This window comes from Nuphar pumila, chromosome 6 (assembly GCF_984573655.1).
Source record: "Nuphar pumila chromosome 6, dmNupPumi1.hap1.1, whole genome shotgun sequence".
Lineage (NCBI taxonomy): Eukaryota > Viridiplantae > Streptophyta > Magnoliopsida > Nymphaeales > Nymphaeaceae > Nuphar > Nuphar pumila.
Genome location: NC_143254.1, coordinates 118,717,801 through 118,737,042, shown reverse-complemented (window position 1 = coordinate 118,737,042; position 19,242 = coordinate 118,717,801). Strand labels below are relative to the sequence as shown.

At 37.3% G+C, this 19,242-nt stretch overlaps 1 protein-coding gene across 4 annotated transcripts in view; it reads right to left on the bottom strand.

Moving 5' to 3' along the window:
- The window catches only part of LOC149835900 (FMN-linked oxidoreductases superfamily protein), a 32,792-nt gene extending 13,550 nt beyond the window's left edge, over window positions 1-19,242 (bottom strand). For 3 of the 4 annotated variants that reach the window (XR_016432376.1, XM_090008833.1, XM_090008834.1), the window contains exons 1-6: window positions 18,913-19,240; window positions 8,442-8,558; window positions 8,107-8,343; window positions 7,300-7,561; window positions 6,898-7,163; window positions 5,823-6,095 (exon numbers count right to left, since the gene is read on the bottom strand). Coding sequence is in view for 3 of the 4 variants with exons in the window: in XM_090008833.1 (XP_089864959.1) it covers window positions 5,823-6,095; window positions 6,898-7,163; window positions 7,300-7,561; window positions 8,107-8,343; window positions 8,442-8,558; window positions 18,913-19,182 (1,425 nt within the window). In the remaining variant the exon portion in view is untranslated. Of the gene's footprint in view, window positions 1-5,822; window positions 6,096-6,897; window positions 7,164-7,299; window positions 7,562-8,106; window positions 8,344-8,441; window positions 8,559-18,912 lie in introns of all 4 variants that reach the window. The other variant, XM_090008832.1, reaches the window with a different exon arrangement.

Here is a 19,242-nt window from a genome sequence, read left to right as displayed (position 1 = left end):
AGGTTCAAAGCATTCATATCCTTTCCTATCATCTCCATCCAAGTCTTCCTAGGCCTACCCCGACCTCTTTTAACTAATATATTTTCCCATTTCTCCAACCTTCTAACTGGAGCATCATTAGGCCTTCGCCGAATATGTCCAAACCACCGTAAACGATTCTCTCGCATCTTATTTTCAATGGGTGCAACACCTACCTTCTTACGTATCTCTTCGTTCTGAATCTTATCTTTTATTGTATTTCCACACATCCATCTAAGCATCCGCATCTCAGCTACACTCATTTTTTGAATATGATGTCTCTTGGCAGCCCAACATTCCGTACCATATAGTAAAGCGGGTCTAATAGTCGTCCTATAAAACTTTCCCTTCAACCGCAATGGCATTCTACGATCGCACAGCACTCCAGTAGCACTTTTCCATTTCATCCACCCAACCTTTATCCTATGATTTACATCTCCATCAATTTCTCCATACTTTTGAATGATGGATCCCAAATATTTGAAATAATCATTCACCGGTATATCTTGCTCACCAAGCTTCACTACACTCCCATCACTACTTCGTTGCTTACTAAACCGACATTCCATATATTCAGTCTTACTCTTACTCAACTTAAAACCTCTAGCTTCCAATGTCTGTCTCCATAATTCTAACTTAGCATTAACCCCAGCTCTAGACTCATCAATCAAAACAATATCATCAACAAACAACATACACCACGGTACATTTTCTTGAATTGATCTCGTAAGCTCATCCATCACTATCGCAAATAGGAAAGGGCTTAAAGCAGATCCTTGATGTAACCCAACCGTTATCGGAAAATTGGTTGTCACCCCTCCACAAGTGCGGACATTGGTTACTACTCCTTCATACATATCTTTAATTATACTAATGTACTTGAGAGAAACACCTTTCTTCATCATTGTCCACCAGAGAACGTCCCTAGGTACTCTATCGTATGCCTTCTCTAAATCAATAAAAACCATATGCAAATCTTTGTTCCTCTCTCTATATCTTTCAATAAGTTGTCTAAGAAGATGTATAACTTCCATAGTTGATCTTCCAGACATAAAACCAAATTGATTCTCCGATATCATGACAACCTTCCTCAACCTAGACTCAATCACCCTCTCCCAAAGTTTCATAGTATGACTCATGAGTTTTATACCACGATAGTTTGTGCAATCTTGTATATCACCCTTATTCTTATATAAAGGCACCAAAGTACTCTTCCTCCACTCATTTATCCTATTTATATAAATGTGTATATATATTTTTTATATTGTATATGTTGTTGTAAAAGGTAATAACCATTAGGGGTATTTTGGTCATTTCAGTCATTGCAATAGGTTGTGCCCATTAGTGACACATTAGTCCTTTTATTTATTTAATTATTTATTTATTTGTCCTTTTTAGAATTAATAGGGGCTATTTGGTCAAATACCAAATATAGCTGTTGGGAGCATCCCAACGGCCCAACAACTCTATTGAGTCTCTCGCCTATATAAAAGGGGATCTCTCCCCTCTCTTGTACTATTGCTTGTCTCAAGCATTTTATGTTCAATACATTTTATATTTTTATGTTGTTTCTTGCAAATTAGTGCATTGTGCTTGTGTTCTTGCATTGACCCTTAAGTGGTCCTTGATTGTGCACACTATGGTGTGTTCTTAAGCCCATAAGAGACATCTACTTATGCCTTTTTTATTTTATTACATGGTATCAGAGCCTTGGCGCTCTTGGATTGTAACTTGCTTTGAATGTCACGTGGATTGAGAGATAGGGGGGAGCATTGGTTTATTACTTCGGGAAACATGCCATCAACCTTCATCTTTTTCTTGTCAGTTCCTTTTCCTCTTTTCTCTCATATCTTCTTTTCTCTTTGCCTCCTTGGCCGACGAGGTTGTAACCATTGTTTCCATCAAGTTTGATGGGACCAAATACAACATGTGCGCCACTGCAGCAAAAAGAATTCTAGTGAAAAAGGAGTTGTGGCATTTTGTTGATGGTTCTACTTTGGAACCTCAACCTATTCTTACCAAAGTTGTTATGAGAGAAAATGGTGAAACTAAAGAAGTCCCTTAAAGGGAATGAAAGAGAAAAGGCTCTCTTAGACTATAAGAAAGCCTATAAAGAGTGGGAAGTGGGCCATGCAAAAGTGCCCTCTCTTCATGCCATGTGAAAATATTTTAGAGTTTAAAAGAGCAAATGAAGCGTCGACCTTCATAAAAAAAACATATACCCAAACATATGCCGCTCACAAATGAGAGTTGCGTGACAAGATCCATAATTGTAAACAAGGTGACAAAAGTGTTAAAGAGTACTATGGAACTTTCAAAAGACTTTGGGACCAAATGGCTAAATTGGAGCTTATTTGGGGCACACCTAATGATGCTCAACAAATGAGGAATCAAATCCTTGAAGAATAATTTTTCCAATTTATGAAGATTGAAGAGCCTTAGACCCGAATTTGAACTAGGGTCACTATCACTCATCATAAGAAAGATGAACTTCCACCAATACAAGTTGTTGCCAAAGTATGCATGGAAGAAACAAGATTAAAGACCATGTCCGAGCATAAGGAATCAAAAGACAATGTGTTGGTTGCCTCAAGACCCAAAACTAACACAAACACTTATAAGCCTCCTCACTTTACAAAGTCCAATTTCGAGAGACAATGTAGTGATGAAGGGAGGAATAATATTGTATGTCATAATTGTGGAGAACCGAAGCCCATCAAACTTTATTGTCCCAAATTCAAAGGGATGAGCGAAAAGTGGTGAGCGTAGATGCATCACATGAGGACAAAGTGGAACCAATGGAGATTCCAAATTCGTTGGAACCATGTCGTTGCCCTAACTAGTGGAGGCTCGACAACTGCTTCTCAAGGGGTCATCTTCTTCCATCTCGGGTGTCGCAGACTCCTCTTCTTATCCTCCAGGTAAGATTTCTTGGCTCTTGAACTCTAGTGCATCCTTCTATATGACCTCCAATAATTATTTACTTCCAAATGTAGAAATAATTCAAGTAGATCTAATGTTTTTTACCATTGATGGTTCATCTCTTGACATAAAAGAGATTGGTGATTTTTAGGACTCTTCAAATTTTTTTATACATAAAATTTGATTTGTTAGGTCATCCTAACATATCTAAATTATCCAATGTACCTCATTTGAGAAAATTTTGTAATAAAGATTTTGATTGCATTCTTGGAAAAATAAAGGTCATTCCCATTAAAGAGACAACCTTTCTTGCTACTAAACCACTTAAATTAATACATTTGGATGTGTGGGGACTGACATTAATTGTATCTAAGGGTGATTATGCTTATTATGTGATTTTTGTTTATGATTATTTTTGGTTCACTTGGATTTGAAGTATTTGAAACTTTTAAATCTTTTTACAATTTAGTTAAAAATTTATTTAAAACTATTATAACTATTTTTCGCTCAAATTCATGAGCATAATTTATGTTAAATGATTTCAAAAAGTATTTAAAAATAAATGAAATTGTACACCAAAGATCTTATGCTCATACCCCTTAACAAAATGAATTGGCAGAAAGAAAACATAGGCATATTATTGAAACTATTAGAACTCTACTTATTTCAAAAAATGTTCCAAAAGAATTTTGGGCGGAAGTTGCACTTACTGTTGTTTATCTCATAAATATAATGCCTTCTGTCACACTTCAAAACATTATCTCTTGAAAAACTTTACAAAATTTACCTTGATTACTCTAGGTTAAGAACCTTTGGCTGCAAATGTTTTGTGCTTACCAACAAAAATGACAAGTTGTCTCCTAAAGCCATACCTTGTGTCTTCCTCGGATATGGTGAAACTCAGAGTTAGATGTTATGATCTAAAAAATGATAAACTCTATATTTATAGAATGTGACTTTTTTGGAAAAAATAATTCATTTTATCAAAGTGTGGCTAAGAAAGCTAGTAATTATTTTTTCTTGTTTGAATTGCTTCCTAAAATTAAGGAAGATTCTTTGAGTATTGATATGATGAATGAAGAACCTCAACTAAATACTCCTGGTGATGAGAACCGTGATATAGATTGAAGTGAATATGTAGTTATTCAATATAGAAAAAGAGACAATGATAGTCAACCTAGTGCTTTAGAAATATATTCTAGCATTGAGTCAGAGCAATCCAATATCCTTAAAAACTCTACTAGGGAATCTAAACCCCTCAAATAGATTGGTGTTCTATGAGTCTTTTCCCCCCAATATAGAGCATGTCTAGTGAAAATATTCTCCTATTTTGAACCCACTACACATAAATAAGCCAAAAATGATCCCAAATGAATAGATGTGATGAACATTGAGCTTGAAGCTTTAGAAAAAACTAATATGTGGAAAATAGAAGATCTACCAAAAAAATCCATAGGTTCTAAATGGGTGTACAAGGTTAAAACCAAGACTAATGACTCCCTATAAAGATATAAGGGTAAGTTAGTAGCCAATGGCTATTCCGAAGAATATAGTATAGACCAAGGTTACTGGTGTAATGAAACACTAATGCAAAGAGCAATGTCACAAAGTGACAACAACGAATGACAACAACGAATGCACAAGCACGTAAACAAGAAGCCACTAATGTGCAAAATACAATAAGCCACAAAGGGCTAGACACCAAACACACACAATGTGAGAGAGCTTAAAAATATAAAGACTCTATTGAGTCTCTCTTGCCTATATAAAGGAAATCTCTCCCCTCTCTTGTACTACGATTGTCTCAAGCATTTTATGTTCAATACATTTTATACTTTTTATGTTGTTTCTTGCCCATTAGTGGCATTGTGCTCGTGTTCTTGTATCGACCCTTACGTGGTCATTGGTTGTGCACACTCTTTTGTGTTTGTAAGCCCATAAGAGGCATCTAATGTTTTTTTCTATTTCATTACAATAACAAAGATAAGCAGTTAAAGGGAAGTGAGACACTTGTTGCTTAATACATAGGTAGGATCTCCAACATGGACAGATCTTCGAGTATGCCCTCTGATGGTAATCTACAATACGCACGTACACTATTTAAGACATGAATACATGCTGACGTAAATAAAACAGTTGAGCACAGGTACAAAGATAAATAGGTGCTGTACATGTCCGTAACCTTCTCTAAGGGTGAAAATGGGAATTCCAACTGGGGTTCAAACTGGATAAAACCCAGTTATCAGGGTCAGATCCAGAACAAAAAAACATAGGTCAGCCTATTCCAATCTGGGTCAGAAGTGGATAGGTATATAATGTTGGATCTACACCATATTCAGGTTAGAACACAGATTTTACCCATTTTCAGTGGACCAATAGAGGCTCTTATCTCAACCAGATACAGAATATTATGAGATCCGATGGATCCAGAACCACGCTTCAAAAATGGACCAGTGTAGGGCCAAGCCTGACCCGACCCATATCCAGCCTGTTTTGCATCCCTAATCTTCTCCCAATAACAGATTGTTAAAGCTAAACCAGCATGGAAAATTTTCCACTAAAATTTCTAAGTGTGCATTCATGTTCCAGTTTAAAGGGAAAAGCCATCCTATCCCAAAGCTAGCACAATGAAGTACATACACTTTTAGAGAGAATGCAATCAATGTCCAAAAATAACCCATGTAAACTATAGGATTTTCACTTTTATTTAAATAATTAAACCAAGAAATATTTATCTTTAGAAAGGTGTGATCTATAAGGCTACAAGCGTTTACAAGCCTTCAGGCATGTACTTAGTAAACAAGAAATAGTACTAAAATTCTATAGTGGTTAGCAATCCATGAAATTTTAACATGCAGGAGAAACTGAAAGAGAAAAAACACCTTGATTGTGATAGGTTTATCCAGTGTAGCAGAGGCTACTTCTATAATATTTTTCATCCTCATAGGCTTTGTAAGAAGAGAAGATCCAGCACCTCTATTGACAACAATATCAATTGGGCACCCCATGTTTATGTCAATGAAATCAACAAAGCATTCACGATCAATAAGTTCAATAGTTCTTGCAACTGTATCTGGATAAGCACCACAAATCTGTACACCAAACAGGTCCTCAGATGAATGTCGCCTAAGTAGTGCCCATTCTGAGGCTTGTCCCTGTAACCATATTCGATTGCACTCAACTATCAATGCAGTTGATTAATCCTTAAATTCAACAATTCTTTTAGAAGTTTCAGAAGCATGAATTATTGATAACAGAGATACACATTAAAGCTGAAGCATGCACAAGATACAACTGCTAAAGATTGCAATGATAAAAGATGGTGTCTTTATATTACCACGAACGTGCAAAACAAGATGAAACACAAAATGATCTTATGCTTACAAAAATGACACAACAGACAAAGCATGCAATAAATAATTGTTATAAAAAAGATGATCTTAAGAAAACCCCAAGAGATCACAATCACTTTAGTTGGTTAAGCGACAATATGAAGTTCATGGAAAAGTTCTTCTGTAACACTACTTCAATCTCATCCCATTTTTCAGATTGATACATGAGAAGGGGGACAGTGAACTAGAAAACGACCATATGCTTCTAAAAATGATGCACCAGGAAAAACAATTATCTCAGAATCTAATAGGTTTCAGTTTTTAGTGAATTTACCAATGTTCATCAGCCTGCTGGCTCAACTTCTATTCAAAATTTAATTATTTCTGGCTGCATCATTAAAATTCCAAAAAAATCACCCGCATCTAGTTAAATGTGTGCCTTATTAAAAGCATCTTGGGGTTAAGCAGCCTAGACCAAATCATCCTCTTGCACTGTGAAATTTTTGTTACTAATTCTTATATATAGAACTTTTTCTGTAAGACTAAGAAAGGAAGGGGTAAATAAATGAGCAGCATAAAATCGTGGCTCAATCGCAAGAAACCAAAAGGTAATGAAAGGACAAACCTGCAAAAGGTTTGTGCACATGGCCATTTCACCACAGGTAACATCAGCTCCTAAGGCCTTACAAACCCTTCTAAAAGGTAGATTTCCAACAGTTGTCAAAGGAGCAAGATACAGCTTTCTTCTGAAATCAATTATTTTCTTTTCACGAGGATTTGATTTAAGATTTATATAACCTTCCGGCGTGCAAGGATCATCAGTACTAGACATATTCTGACACTCCGGCTTTATGCAAGTATCTTCTGAGTCTCTTCCCAAAGAAACACCACCTGCACAATGCTGGGCCTCTTCACAAATAGAAAGAATTGCTTATACTATGCATAAAATTGTTGACAAAAATGTGAGCAAGCTGCAGAATAGCACAGCTAAAAAGTCTGTAGACTGCATGTCCTGTTCTAAAATTACCATTAACCACATGCTTGGTGGAGTAACTTTCATCTGATGGAATTTTAGCCCTCTTTGGAGGTCGGATATCAGTTCCTGCGATCACTTCATCTGAGCAGTGCTTCCCAACAAGCACATCCTCCAATACCTTAGTATCATCCATAGAATTGCAGATCTTTTCACTGCCCTCATCATTCTGAAGCACACATGTGCCATCTAGGGTTGCTGAAGTGTCATCCACCAGTTTCTCCTCTGCCTCTCGAGCCTTTGAGCTGCCCTTCCCCTGAAAATTCAACACCATAAGCAGCTATCAAGTCCTGCAACTAACATGTTTTAGTTTGAATATAATTAAACAAAATATATTGCAAACCAATACATTATTTCTCTTTGATGCAAAAACAAATGCGCTGGGAAAAGAAAATGATGGTAAGAACTGTACAGAAATGAATAAAACTTAGGCACTGGTCCAGTTTCAATAAGATAAAGTGATTTCTGAAATCATCGATTCAAGATAATTTCTAGAGAAGTAACAGTTTCACACATTGCTTTCCAGTTTTACCTTCAAACCATAGAGTCAGCCTCAATACATCAAGAATTTCATCTAGGACTTAGCCCAGGTAAACAATCTTGCCACAGAGGAAACTCGATATTGAAGCAGAATCATGAAATCAAGTACAAAGAAAAGGTAAACTCTAAGAAATGATTTACACAATAAAAAGGCTGCAGTCATACAAGCAGAAGCACAAACACTTCACATCAACTACTTTACCTAAAGAAGGAAAGGCAAAGGATCATAGGAAGCCAACCCAGTTTAAGACAGAAATATACCAAAAGACCAAGGATCTTAAGCTGAAGATCTGCTTTGGGAAAACTGATTTTATTCTTCCATAAGAGCTTCTGCACATCTTTGTTCAACCCATTCTTTTCAAAACTTCTGTTATGCGGAGACAAAGTTTCTGTTGCCAAATCATGTTTGTGTGTGCTGGCAAATCTACAGGTGATTCCATAAGGGCATGGCTCTTCATAATGTAGAAAAGGACAATTCCCAGGCAGATCCTTTGGTTTCTGCAGATGAAAAGGACAATGATATAAAATAGATATAGAAAGGTGAAAAATGATAAGTCATCCAAAACGGAGAGATTTACACTTGCTTGTGAGCATACCTGTGCCAGAAAAGCCTCCACGTCATGACTGAAACGGCATTTACCATCATAACGGCATGCTTTGGAATTTCCACTTTTTGCTACTCCAGGGCAAATGTGCAGAGCAGATTTTCGTTCCTGAAAAAGCAACACCATGTTTATGCTTGTGATCCAATGCACTTGGAGTATATACACTGTAAAGAGCACATAAAATGCCATCTTTGAGCAACTAGATCAACACAATTTGATCATAATCATCTAAGGCACCAGAAAGAAAGAATTTTAAAAAATGACATAAAAAGGTTCAATCACTTTGGTTTAAGATAAGTCTATTAAATGGATGATATTATTGAACCCACTGGATTGGATCAACTTTTGTCTTATTATGCTTTAGAGTGAATATTAACTAGAAAGAATCGTAGAGTAGGCGATGCAAAACCAAATAAAATCTGCTTTTCCTTAATCATGATTTAAAGTTAATATTGATTAGAAAGTGGTGTAGATTAAGCCATGCAAAACCAAAGAACTATAATTTCAGGTTCTTGTCAAATTGTTGATTCCTTTCATGTTGCAGATAAGGCGCAGGCTACATGTATGACTAATGCGTTGAATTTGTTTCTGCATTCATGTGACACAGAATGATCTTACCCTAGGAATAGTGCACATATGGATGTGGCAAGTTGTGAGAGAAACCTGCAGTAACTATGAGAAAAGAAAGGCAAACAATAACATGAAAAAGCTACATGAAGCTAAACCAGACAAACACAAAATTAAGTGAGAGAAGCTGACAGATCAAGAATAATAATTGTTTTATCCATAAATCATACCCAACATATCCCATGTGACTACCACTTTGTCAACACCATCTTGAAGGGCATCATCTCCTCCAATATCCATAGTTGCTTTGGTCGGAAACCCAACAAAAGTAAGTCATTTGAGCAGATCCTCTTCATAGTGATAGTCAAATTTATCCTTACTTTGACCGAAAAGATCATGTCTTTTGACCAGCACCATTATGATGTCAGATTGGCCTCAAACTGATGGAATGACACCAGCCATCATTGTCGACGTCACCTTACAAGCATTTGAATTGTGTTGCAAATGATAGAATATATGACAGTCGCAAAAATCTCAATTGTATACATTTTCCTACATATACATGTGCAAAAAAAATAAAATTTATAAAAAAATACAGTTTTTCACTAGGGGTTTCCTTACCAATGAGGATCATGTTGCCATGGAGCCTCATCCATGGCTCCATTCAGTTAGAGTTATTGGTGTCTTTGTCCCTAACTGAGTGACCTAACTAACTGATTTACCAAAGTTACTTCTAGTTTAAGTGAGTCATTTATCCTAAACCAGTTTTACACTTTTACCTGTGTTTTTAACTTTCGTAATTACCTACTTTCTATACATTTTGGCAGTTTAACAGAGTTATATTATGGTGGAGTTTGAATGGAGAGAAAAATCAAAAGGGGCCATTTCACAAGCGATAAGGTTAACAAAAGAGATGAGGACAACTATATAAAGACGGAATCTATTAGAAAATATAGATGAGAGAAAAATATACAGCACTCCTATCTCTCTTTTGGTTATTCTGGTTCCCAGAGGATCACCAGCCTAACTGCAGTTCCACTCTTGAGTTTTATCTCCATCCGAATCTCCATTCTTCCTAGTTTTTTCTTGGGGTAAAAACCAACAGTGGTATCAGAGATACGGTACTCAATCCAGTGTTTTTTGTGCTGGTGCTACTACTACTACTGTTAGCAAGCTGCACTGCAGTCCACCTCTCTCTGGTTGTGCAACTGAATATGGGTTTCCAAGGCTAAATCATAGTTTGAGGTGCAACAAAAACTCAAGAGTGCCTTAAAGGCTACAATGAGATACAAAAACAAAGTGGTCACTTAAGGACCAAAAGCATTCTCACAATGGAGACACACTAACAACTCACAAAGAGAGTCACAAGAAAAAAATATAAAAGAGTTCTCATTAACAAAATGCTTAGAAAAGCATGCATTGCATAATAGGGAAGATCCCTATTCACAAGCAACAAGAGAGAGCAAAGGGGCAGCCTAACTAGAGGTTGGGCTAGCCTTCAATGGTCATAAATATGACCGTTGGGACTAGCCCAATGACTAGTTGAGCTGTCCCTAATTAGGGATGCACATGAGCCGAGTTCCAGCCGAGCTTGGGCTGTTCGAACTTGGCTCGGTTCAAAATGCATGTGTTCCAGCTTGGCTAAAGCTAGGAGCCGAGCTTGAACAGCATTGTGTTAAAACATATGTAATTATATACATCTATATATATATAAATATAGATGTATATTCACCATAATACCCGATAGGGGTATTATGGTCATTTCACAAGTACCCAATAGGGATACTTGTTTTATTTCTTTCATTTTGCTGTTTTTTATTTTTGTTTTTTTTATTTTTTAAAATGCTTTTTGGATACCGAAAAGGGGCCCCACAATGGAGTCGTTGGGGCCCCCAACGGTCACAATTGTGACCGTTGGGGGCTCCCAACGACTCTATTGGGAGCCCCTTTGGTCTCCTTTTCTTATAAATAGGGGGAACCCCCCTTGTATGGTGTATTGCTCTTGAGAGCTCCTCTTCAATAATAGTGATATTATTTTTCATGTGTGTAGCCTTTTTATAAGGCCTTTCGTATATCCCTTAGTGGATTTCCTCTCTTATGCTTGTTGCATTTGTCCGTGTGGGACATAGTGAATGCTTTAGCATTCTTGGATTCTTCCGCATATTTCATTACATGGTATCAGAGCCATACGATCTTCTAAGGTAAAATTGTGTATCTCTCTACTTCTTTTTTTTCTTTTCTCTCTCACCTCCATTTTGTAGCAATGGAAGTCAAGATCGATCTATCATTCAAGCTCAATGGGAAAAATTACATGATGTGGGCATCCGCAATGGAGAATAATCGTAAAGGAAAGAAGCTTTGGGGTTATGTAATGGGGACCATTCCGGAACCCCAACTTAAGCTCACAAAGATGGAAGAAGATCAAGAGAAAGCACTTGAAGGCGATGCTCGTCTCAAGGCTATTGAAGATTATCATCATCAAATGGAAGATTGGGAGAGTAACCATGCAAAAATCCTAGCATGGTTTATGAATAATGTTGAACTTAAGGTATGTGCAAATATTGCAAAATTCCGCCGGGCAAATGAAGCTTGGTTTTTTATGAAGGGTATGTTTACCCAAAAAGATCTTGCAAGAGCTTGTTTTTTGCAAGAAAAAGTGAGAACCACAAAACAAGGTGACATGAGCATACAAGACTATTATAGTGCTCTAAATCCTTTGTGGGATGAATTGGCTCTTTTAGAGCCTAAATGGGTGTCTATGGAGGATGTGGTACTAAGACAAAAACAAATGGAACAAGATAGATTGTTTCAATTTTTATTTGGGCTTCGTCCCGAATTTGAAGTTAGATCCTCACTTCTCCATAGATCCACGTTTCCTCCCTTAGAAGAGGCTATTGCCGAGATTACTCAAGAAGAGACTAGGCATAATATGGGTAAAAGCATTGATGAAGTTCTTGCCGTATCTAAACCCGACAATCATGTCAAAACATACAAACCACCTCATTTTGGTAAGCAAGGGAGTGGTGGAAGAAAAATGATTATATGTCATCATTGTTATGAGCCGGGACATATTAAACCCGTTTGCCCAAAGCTAAATGGAGCATTCAAGCCAAAGGTGGCTTCCGTTGAAGAATCATCCACCAAAGAAGATGACGGCAAGAACGGGGATCTCAAAGATACTCTTGGACAAATTTCCTTGGCTCTCCAACAAATTCTAAAGGCTACTTCTTCTACCTCCGGTGCCGCAATTGCCTCATCATCACCTCCCGGTACGTACTCTTGGATTTTAGATTCCGAAGCTTCTTTTCACATGACCCCTCATGAAAATGCATTAACCAATGTGCACACCAATTCAAAAATGTCTTGTGTCTCTACGGCCGATGGAACTTTTCTCAAAATAAATGGTGTTGGAACTCTTGATTCTAAAAATGTTCAAAATTTCCTTGTTCCAAAAGTTAGAATAGTTCCAAAATTAAATCTTAACCTCATTTCCTTTTCTCAAATAGCCGACCATGGATGTGAAATATCTTTCTCATCCCAAGGGTGCTTTGTGCAGGATCTCCAGTCCGGGAAGCGGATTGGGCAAGGCCATAGGAAGGGAGACCTTTATTTTATGGATAATTTAATGCTTCCAAATACCTCATTTTGTACTTATGTCCAAGACAAAAATATTGAAACTTGGCATAAAAGGCTTGGACATCCAAGTTACTCTAAAATGTATCTTTTTCCTTTTGGACACAAGTTTTGTAAAGAAAAAGATATCAATTGCAAAGATTGCATTTTTGGCAAAATGAAGTCTACTCCTTTTCCTATTAGATCCTTTATGACAACAAGACCTTTTGAATTGGTGCGTTCCGATGTTTGGGGGCCATCTCCGGTTCTATCTAAAGGTGGTTATTCATATTATGTTACTTTTCTTGATGATTATACTAGATATGTATGGATTTATTTTCTTAACTTTAAATCGGAAGCTTTTAACTTCTTTAAAGAATTCCATGCAAAAGTTCAAAATCAATTTCAAAGTCAAATATCCATTCTTAGATCCGATTCGGGTGGAGAGTACTTATCAAATGATTTTCAATCATATCTAAAACAACATGACATTTGTCATCAAAAAATCTTGCCCAAGAACTCCTCAACAAAACGGTCTAGCGGAAAGAAAACATAGGCATATTTTGGAAACCACTAGATCCTTACTCATTTTTAAAAATATTCCTAAAAATTTTTGGGCCGAAGCCGTGTTAACCTCCACCTATTTAATCAATAGGATGCCATCTTCAAAATTGAACAATATCTCTCCTTATGAAAAACTTTTTAATATGACACCCAACTACAATCATCTTCGGATTTTTGGGTGTAAATGCTTTGTTCTTTTACATAAAAGAGATAAATTGTCACCTAAAGCAATAGAATGTGTATTTTTAGGATATGGTGAAAATCAAAAAGGCTATAGATGCTTTGATCATAAAAACAATAAGTTATTTGTCTCCAAAGATGTAACCTTTTTAGAAGATGAAAATGGATTTGACATATTGGAAAAATCAAATAAAATTGATTATATGTTTATCAATGATCTTTTAGAAGATTCAAATGATGACTCTTTGAGTCATCCGGAAGTTTTAGAAAATACTCATGATTCTCATGATAATGATGTATCACCAACTAATGGTGACAATCTCCAAGTATACACTCGGCGTGAGGAAGCCCAACCTATTAGTGCTTTAGAAAAATTCTTGCGGCTTAATGAATCCCTAGAAGAGACCTCCCTTAGGCGTTCTTCTAGAGAATCAATTCCACCTAATAGGTTTGTCTCATATGAAACTCTCTCACCTAAATATAGAGCTTGTCTAATAGCCTTGCATTCTTACTATGAACCCTCCCATTATAATCAAGCAAAAAGTATACCTCATTGGGTTGAAGCAATGAAAGTTGAACTAGATGCTTTAAATAAAGCTAAAACTTGGGAAATAGTTCACCTTCCTCCAAATAAGAAAGCTATAGGATGTCGATGGGTCTACAAAGTCAAAACAAAAAGTGATGGTTCCCTAGAGCGTTATAAAGCTAGATTAGTTGCTAAGGGATACTCACAAAAATATGACATCGATTATGAGGAGACTTTTGCTCCCGTGGCTCGCATGACAAGCGTTAGAACTTTAATTGCGGTAGCATCATCTAAGAAATGGCCTATATTCCAATTAGATGTTAAAAATGCCTTTCTTAATGGTCAATTGAATGAAGAAGTATATATGGACCCTTCGCCGAGAATCAGTGTTAACCAAGGTCAAACCCTTCGGTTATTAAAGGCTTTATATGGTCTTAAACAAGCCCCTAAGGCTTGGTATGATAGATTTAGTGCTATCATGTTACAATTGGGATTTCGCTCATGTTATACTGACACTGCTCTTTTTGTTAAACGTGCAGGTAATAGTATCATCATCCTTCTGCTTTATGTTGATAATATGATCATCACTGACAATGATGAAAGTGGTATTCTTAAAGTTAAAAATATGTTAAAACATAATTTTGATATGTCTGATCTGGGTTTTCTCAGGTACTTTCTTGGTATAGAAGTTGCATACTCTCCTCGAGGGTATATATTGTCACAAATGAAGCTTGCTGCAGACATATGTTCCAAATCTGGGATTTCAGATGATAAAAAGGTGGAGACTCCCGAGGTTATCAATGCTAAACTACGACTGGAGGATGGAGTTCTGCTGGATGATCCTACGCCCTACAGGCAACTCATAGGCTCCCTCACTTATCTGACTATCACCAGGCCGGATATTGCTCATGCTGTGCACTCTGCAAGCCAATTTCAGCATGCTCCTACATCTGTGCATATGAGTGTTGTGCTCCGGATCATTCGATATATTAAAAATACTTTGACTAAAGGGCTATTCCTATCATCAATCTCTTCCTTAGATTTACTAACTTATACTGATGCTGACTGGGGAGGAAACCCAAATGATCGAATCTCAACTACTGGCTTTTGTGTGTTCCTAGGAGATTCGCTAATTGCTTGGAGGTGCAAGAAACAGCAGAAAGTCTCATTGTCTTCTACTGAAGCAGAATACAGGGCTATGGCAACTACTACAATGGAGCTGGTGTAGCTTCGAAGTCTTCTTCAAGATATGGGAGTCGAAATTACCGGGGCTTCGAAGCTTTGTTGGGACAACAAAAGTGCCATCTACATTGCCAGCAACCACACTTTCCATGAGAGGACTAAACATATTGAAATGGACTGTCATTATGTACGTGATGAATATCTTTGTGGGACAGTTACACTGCCATATGTCACTTCAGAATATCAACTTGTAGATTTCTTCACCAAAGCCCTGCCTGCTCCTCGCTTCTTGTTCCTCCTTGGCAAACTTTCGGTCATTCCCCCGTAAAGTTTGAGGGGGGGTGTTAAAACATATGTAATTATATACATCTATATATATATAAATATAGATGTATATTCACCATAATACCTGATAGGGGTATTATGGTCATTTCACAAGTACCCAATAGGGGTACTTGTTTTATTTTTTTCATTTTGCTGTTTTTTATTTTTGTTTTTTTATTTTTTAAAATGCTTTTTGGATACCGAAAAGGGGCCCCACAATGGAGTCGTTGGGGCCCCCAATGGTCACAATTGTGACCGTTGGGGGCTCCCAACGACTCTATTGGGAGCCCCTTTGGTCTCCTTTTCTTATAAATAGGGGGAACCCCCCTTGTATGGTGTATTGCTCTTGAGAGCTCCTCTTCAATAATAATGATATTATTTTTCATGTGTGTAGCCTTTTTATAAGGCCTTTCGTATATCCCTTAGTGGATTTCCTCTCTTATGCTTGTTGCATTTGTCCGTGTGGGACATAGTGAATGCTTTAGCAATCTTGGATTCTTCCGCATATTTCATTACACATTGTAAAGGCTTGGCATGGTTCCAAGCCGAGCTTGACCGTTATTCAAAAAAAAATTGCCAGAACAAGTGGGTTTCGAACCCCAATCTCTCCAGATGGAGGACAACTGACCCACCATTATGCCAGTCTCTGTTTTGAGATTAATATGAACCAGAAAATTTACATATAGTAAAAACCTGCTAGATTATTGAAGAGAAAAAAATTCAGACGTGAAATTCGAGGTCAACACCTCTTGGGATAGAGACCAACGGCTAAACCACTACGGAGACGACTTTCATGTTTTATGTTGCAAATATATTGTACATATATACTCTTACGCAAGCCTTATTGAGCTTAATCGAGCTCAACATGTATCCACACCGAGCCTGGACTTCTGTTCAAGCTCGGTTCATTTATTTTTTGAATGAGCTCCAGTCGAGCTTAAATGGGTCGAGCCCAAGCTAGCTCAGCTCGTTGTGTATCCCTATCCCCAGCAATCACATTAATTAAAAAAATAAAATAAAATACAAAATTATAAAGTTAGTCCCTAGTGGGCTAACCCTTATTACAATAGGAAATGATTGGAATATCTCCGACGGGTATTTCAGTTTACATAATATATATATATATATATATATATATATATATATATATATATATATATATATATATAGAGAGAGAGAGAGAGAGATACAATATCTTAATACATTCCTCAAGCTCACAATACAACAACCGAGAGTTTGCCAAGGAGAAAGTGAAATCTGGACAACAAAAGTGCTTTGGTGAAGAAGTTTGTTAGTCGATACTCATATGGCACATATGGCAAAGATATGGTCATCTTCTAAAAATTTTCACGGACGTAGTGGCAATCCATTTTGATGTGCTTGGTTCTTTCATGAAATGTATGATTCTCCACTATGTATATTACGCTCTTGTTGTTGCAACACAACCGTGAGGGTTCTGCTATGTGAACTCACAAGTTTTATAACAATTGTCGCAACCATACTAATTTGAAAGTAGTTATCGCCATGACACGACACTTTGCTTCTGTGGAAGAAAGAAACATCTTTTGTTGTTTCTTGCATCTCCACAAAATCGGAGTCACCTACAAATACACTAAAACCGATGATTGAGCGTCTATCATTCACATCTCTACCCTAATCAGAGTCAGAATATGCAATCACTTCTAATGAAGAAGAAGATAAAATAAATAAATTGTAATTTATAGTGTTTTGAATATATCTAATAATTCTCACTACAACACTCATGTCTACTAATAACAAGGGCATGCTGACATTGGCTAACAAAACAAATAGCATGAGCATCATCAGGATGAGTAATAAAGAGATAAGATAGGGCTTCAATCATTTGTCTATATAGACTTAGGTCCTTCAGAGGTCCTCCATCATCCTTTTCATCTTAGCATTGATGACCTCTGGAGTATCAATTCTTCTTTCATCAAAAAGTCTGGATCATTCTATTATCTCGGGACCATACTTAGTCTGAGACAAAAAATAACCACAAGGTAAATATGCAACTTCAATACCAAGAAACAACGTAAAAAACCAAGATTTAACATATCAAAGTTGGACTTGAGAATATCTTAGATATGACTAATTCCCTACTTATCACCTCATATGATAATCATGTCATCCACATAGAGCGACAAGATAATTATCCCTATATCAAAAGACTTAACAAACAATGCAGTGTCAGTATAACAGGGTTTAAAACCTAATTAAACCATCACAATTAAATTGATCATATCAAGACTTAAGGTATTGTTTTAGGCCATACAGGACTTTTTGCAAACGAAGAACTCTTTTGTGTGCCAACTCTAAACTTGGAGGTGATTCCATATAAACTTTTTCATTATGATTACCATTTAAAAAATCATTTTTAATATCCATCTCAAAAATAGGTCATTTTTTAATTGAACTGGTTTAACAACTCATAAACATCATGCATATCTATATGCTCCAGGGGGGGGTTCATTCTTGAGAAGTTGCTAAAATATAGATCAGACCATTACATAATTGTTACCCAGATGCTATTCTCTGGTGTCAAAGGCATCTGCATTTATATACAATATTTTTCTACTCTATGTTATAAAAAATAAAACATTAGCAACGTCCGGCTGTCACCAAGTTGACTTGTCCAAGTCCCAAGTGAAGATTAAACAAGTCACAAATTGCAAGGTTTTTGAACTATGGCATCATATAAAGGTAACATGATGAAGACTTCCAACTATAATATTACATACTATCAGAGGAGTAAGCCCCTAAGGCCTTGCTACTCCCATCTCTCAGACACCATGTTCTGATGAGTCCATCTTCTCTAATTTTTTCTTTATCACCCCCGATGTAGATGTACCTTTTGCCAGCTACATTAAAAAGAGGAGGTGGTGACTATGGTGGAACCAAGGGTGACAGGTTAAGAGAAATATATATTAAAAGGATGGATCACATCAGCATGTAAAGTTTTATCCACGGGGTTGGAAGGATTCTAGAATGCTTCTTTGATTGATTTTTGTTAAAACCAAACATGCCAAAATCCATTCTGCACGAAGGGCTGTTGCAAAATCGAGTTTCAATGATCAATATCAATCTCTTTCATTCCTCAAAACGCTGCATTAATTATTCACATCCACTGAGCATTGATTCTATTGGTTTATCATAATTCCCTTAACCTATCTCCTGAAGTTATCTAACAAACACGTTTGCTATTGATTATTTTGCACAATTCCCCTGCTTTTATCCCTTGTTATTACTACTTTAACGTGAGATCATTGATATCAATATCTAAATCCCCAATAATTTGTAACTGGGATCCACAGTTCAACTAAACCTCATTTCATCAATTCCACAACATCGCACTGAGAAACGGAAGAAACAATTAGAGCTACACACAGCTTCATGAACTACAAACCAAGGAAATGCACAAAACGTTCATGAACCAATGAGTCGACGTGACTAAACGATTGGGAGGATGACGAGAGAGAGGGCCCTTACCAGTTGCCGCTCCCTCTTGAGCTGCCGCTTCGACTTCTTTTCCTTCGCGACAACGGAGATGGGGGTGCCTTTCTTCTCGGGGCCACCTTCGCCAGCCTTTCCGTCGCGAGCAGCGGATCTTGGGGGCGCGGGGCACAAGAAGTCTCTCTTCACAGGGGCGATGGCCCTCGCCGCCAACTCCTCCGGCGTCGGGGAATCCTGGGAGGCCGGGAGGAGAGGGGCCTCCGGGGGTTTCTCTCCGACCTCCGAGGTCTCGCAGGCGGCCGCCATCTTGTTCTCCCTTTCCTCCCTAGGGTTTCTTCTCCCTTTCAACCGCTGCGGTTCGCGCTC